The following is a 3,771-nucleotide window of genomic DNA, read 5'->3' as shown; positions in this document are numbered from 1 at the left end:
TCTCCGCCTACGTCCCGCGGCACTGGGCCGTCCATGTCTCCGGTACGGACCGACCCGCCCTGACCCGGGTGGGACCGCGCACCTGCCCCACCTAAACACGGTCGCCTTCTCTTACGCGCGTCCCCCATTCTCTCCCGGGTCTCCCCACTCTCACACGGGTCCCTTCATTCTCTGATGGGTTCCCTGTTCCCTTATGGATCCCACCACTCTCTCACAAATCCCACCACACACAGGTCCCCTATTCTCTCACAGATCCTCCCACTCTCATCCGGGTACCCCTTTTTTTCCCCTTAATTCCCCCCCCAACCCACCGCTACCCCGGCCACAGGCGTGGACGAGCTCGGGGAGCCAGTGAGCTGGGAGGCATCGGGCTGGGCCGCCCGGATCATCCAGCACGAGATGGATCACCTGGACGGGACCCTCTACATCGACCGCATGGACCCCCGCACCTTCACCAATGTGGGCTGGATGGAGCTGCTGGACTGACCCCACTGCCCACACGCAGCTGCCCTGACCCTGGTGAAAGAACCAGTGCAGCTCTGGGGGCTCCCACTCAGCTTTATTGCAGCCAATACAGACCTGTGGCCTCAGCGTGGCTCCGGCCCTTCCTGCCCACTGTGCGCACAGGGAGGCAGCCGGGGGTCCCACCCACACTCCCCTGGACACCCGGAATTGCTTTGTGGGTCTAGGAACAACCTGCTGCCAAGGCTGTGCAGGGGAGGGGCAAAGGGGGGGATCCTCCCATCTGGGTCTTGTTTGGGGCTCATGGTCAGAGCGTGGGCAGCAGCTGGGCACAGCACGGGGGGGCACCGGGATGGGGCTGGGGGGCAGCAAGGCTGAGGGGAACCCAGCAACTGCACAGGGGGACATGGAGTGTGGGCTGGTGGGTGTCATCAGCTGGTGGCTGCTTCATCCAAGTAGCCCCTGCTGTAGGCACAAATCCTTGTCTGGGATGGGGGGAGCACAAGGAACCCCCACCCACTTGGGACAGGCAGAGGCCTTCGCCCTGGGTCATTGCATTTTGGGGGGCGGGGGGCTGGGCAGAGCCCCCTGATGTGGGCAGAGCCTTGGGGAGTGGCCAGGCATTGCCTGAAGCTCTCAGATTGTTTTTATTTTCATATAAACAAGACAGAACCCAAAGCAGCATTAATTTAAAAAATAAAAAAAGAGCAGGAAGAAGAGTGGGGTGCAGCTGGGGGGGACCCGGCCACCCAGGCCATGCTCAGACCCACCCCCCGTAGTGTGAGCCCCCCGGGCCGTGTCCCCACGCCTGCCGGGTGCTGCAGTGCAATGGGGCAGGAGTGAGCGAACATGAGTCGGTTTGGCACGGCCGGGGAGGGAGGCACAGTGGGGCCTGCAGCTGCCCCAACCCCACACCCCCCATGCCCCCCTCAACCTTCCTGTCCAAAGTCCTCCGTGAATTTCTTCACTTTGAGGAGATCCTCGGCGTTGACAGTGGGGCGGGTGGTGGCCAGCGAGCGCAGCATGTCTGACTGTAACACAGGCGGGGGGGGAGGGCAGCAGCACTGACTGCAGGTGGGTGCTGCCTGGCAGACCCAAGGCCCTTTCCTGTCACCCACCCATCCTTTGGGGGGGGCTCAGGACTCCAGGGGGGTAGACTGGGGGGTTGTGTCCACCCCCTGGAGCCACAGAGAACGAAGAGTGAAGTGGCCGGGCTGAAGCTGCGGAGGGGACACTCACCATGCAGACAATGGGCTCCATCAGCTTGTCACTGGGCACCTCCATCCAGGTCATCTCGCTGGCCCCAGGGTCACCAGGCGAGCATGGCGTCAGGAGATCATCCACCAGGACGCCAGGGATAGTGCGGGAGGGGCCGCGGACCTGCACAGAGCCAGTGGCACGTGGCACAGGACCCGGGGTGGGGGGACAGCAGCCACAGTGCCCACCCCTTCCCAGGATCACCCCAGGCTGTGGCAGCCCCCACTCACCTTCTTGAAGTGCGTGGCCGACTGCACCTTGCGCACGGGCTGCATCAGGGCGTCCCGCACGATGATGCTGATGTCGGCCCCCGAGTAGCCATCGGTCTTGCGGGCGAGCTCCTGGATGTCGGCGTCCGTCAGGGAGTGCGGGGTGTTCCCCAGGTGCAGCCGGAACATCTGTGCCCGCGCCGCCTCCTCGGGCAAGGCGATGTAGATCCTCTTCTCAAACCTGGCAGCACGAGGGGTGAGCCCCAATTCCAGCTCTGCCGGGGGGGCTGGCACAAGGGGCTGCATGTGGGGCTCACCTTCTCCTGATGGCCGAGTCCAGCACCCAGGGGATGTTAGTGGCACCCAGCACCAGGATCCCATCACTGCTGTTTCCCACACCTGCAGGCAGATGGCTCAGAGCAATCTCCAGGGGCTCTCTGAATTGCCAGGTTCCGCCTGCCTCATCCTGCTCCCACCCATCCCTGGACGGGCCCCCACCCACCTTGCATCTGCACCAGGAACTCGGTCTTGATGCGCCGGGCCGCCTCGCTCTCGTTCTCATTGCGGGAGCCACACAGTGAGTCCACCTCATCGATGAAGATGATGGAGGGCTTGTGCTGCCTTGCCAGCTCAAACAGGTTCTTCACCAGCCTGGGGACAAAGCAGGGGATGGGGTCCCCACTCAGAGACCCTCCTCAGCACCCCCATGGCAGCCCCATGTTCCTCCCATCCAAGGAACCCCACACTGGCAGCAAGGGAAGTGCCAGACCAGGGGCTGTGGGGCCCCTCAAGGGGCTGTGCTCTCTCCTGGGACCCTGTTGGGGATTAAAATAAGTCTAATTATAGGGTATCAGAAATTAATAGTGTAAAGTTAAATTATGACTTGCTCACAGCTTGGCAGGGGTAGGCCCTGCTCAAAGCTTGCTGTAAGTGAGCTGTAAATGAACTCTGAGCATGGACAGATGGGAAACCTTTCAGTAAGAGCTGCAACTCTGGAAGGTCACAAAGCTGCCCCAAGCTGGAGCATGAGAGCAGTTAATTGAGACAAGGAAACAGAACCCAGTTACGTGTTAGAAGACCCCAGCTTAAAATTGCTGTTGGACTGAGAGGTCTGTAAAGCTGGAGGGGCACAGGCTGTGAGCGAAAAGAGGCCCAGGGTTTGCTTTGCTCAGAGTCCCACTCTGAAGGCACCAGCTCCCAGCTCTTCTTTGACAGCCCCATTACTGGGGTTCACTGATGCTGGTGGCTCCTGCCCCAGCCTGGCCGGCCGGGAGCCAGGCTCTGGCCATGTGTCCCTACTGCCAACTTACTTCTCACTCTCCCCCAGCCACTTCGACATCAGGTCGGAGGATGACACAGAGAAGAAGGTGGAGTTGTTGGCCTCAGTGGCCACGGCCTTGGCAAGGTAGGACTTCCCAGTGCCAGGCGGCCCAAAGAGCAGGATCCCGCGCCAGGGCGTGCGCTTCCCTGCGGCAGAGACCGGGGTCAGGCCTGCCCATCCCTGCACCCAGATCCGTGCTGGGATCACCCAGGGAGGGGTCACCTCCTGCACAGCCCCTTCCCACTACCATGGCCTCACCTGTGAACAGGTGTGGGAACTTGATGGGCAGAATCACGGCCTCCTTCAGGGCTTCCTTGGCTCCCTCCAGCCCGGCCACATCGCTCCACCTCACGTTGGGCTTCTCCATCATGATGGCACCTGTGAGGGTGTGACTCTGCTCACATGGCCCCACAAAGATGGGCACAGAGAGCAGTGAGAGCCAGAGTCCCTACCCACACGCCCAGTCCTGCCTCCCCACAGCACAGCAGCTGCTTGGGGGGACCAAGCCACAGGACTGTACCC

General features: G+C 61.9%; 2 protein-coding genes across 2 annotated transcripts in view; one reads left to right on the top strand and one right to left on the bottom strand.

The window, feature by feature from the left end:
• LOC103620592 (conserved oligomeric Golgi complex subunit 8) overlaps positions 1–486 on the top strand; it is a 3,576-nt gene extending 3,090 nt beyond the window's left edge. Inside the window, exon 4 of the mRNA XM_017741355.1 lies at positions 329–486. Within this exon, the coding sequence (XP_017596844.1) occupies positions 329–486 (158 nt within the window). The remainder of the gene's footprint in view (positions 1–328) is intronic.
• Positions 487–540: 54 nt separating this feature from the next.
• Positions 541–3,771, bottom strand: part of VPS4A (vacuolar protein sorting 4 homolog A) — a gene marked incomplete at its 5' end in the record, with an annotated part of 3,680 nt that continues 449 nt past the window's right edge. Inside the window, 7 exons of the mRNA XM_017741354.1 lie at positions 541–1,493; positions 1,702–1,842; positions 1,950–2,169; positions 2,246–2,327; positions 2,431–2,579; positions 3,239–3,395; positions 3,508–3,627. Of these exons, the coding sequence (XP_017596843.1) occupies positions 1,392–1,493; positions 1,702–1,842; positions 1,950–2,169; positions 2,246–2,327; positions 2,431–2,579; positions 3,239–3,395; positions 3,508–3,627 (971 nt within the window). The remainder of the gene's footprint in view (positions 1,494–1,701; positions 1,843–1,949; positions 2,170–2,245; positions 2,328–2,430; positions 2,580–3,238; positions 3,396–3,507; positions 3,628–3,771) is intronic.

This window comes from Corvus brachyrhynchos, unplaced genomic scaffold (genome assembly GCF_000691975.1).
Source record: "Corvus brachyrhynchos isolate BGI_N302 unplaced genomic scaffold, ASM69197v1 scaffold365, whole genome shotgun sequence".
NCBI lineage: Eukaryota > Metazoa > Chordata > Aves > Passeriformes > Corvidae > Corvus > Corvus brachyrhynchos.
The sequence above is the reverse complement of the archived record's forward strand: the minus strand, read 5'-3'. Positions and strand labels throughout refer to the sequence as shown.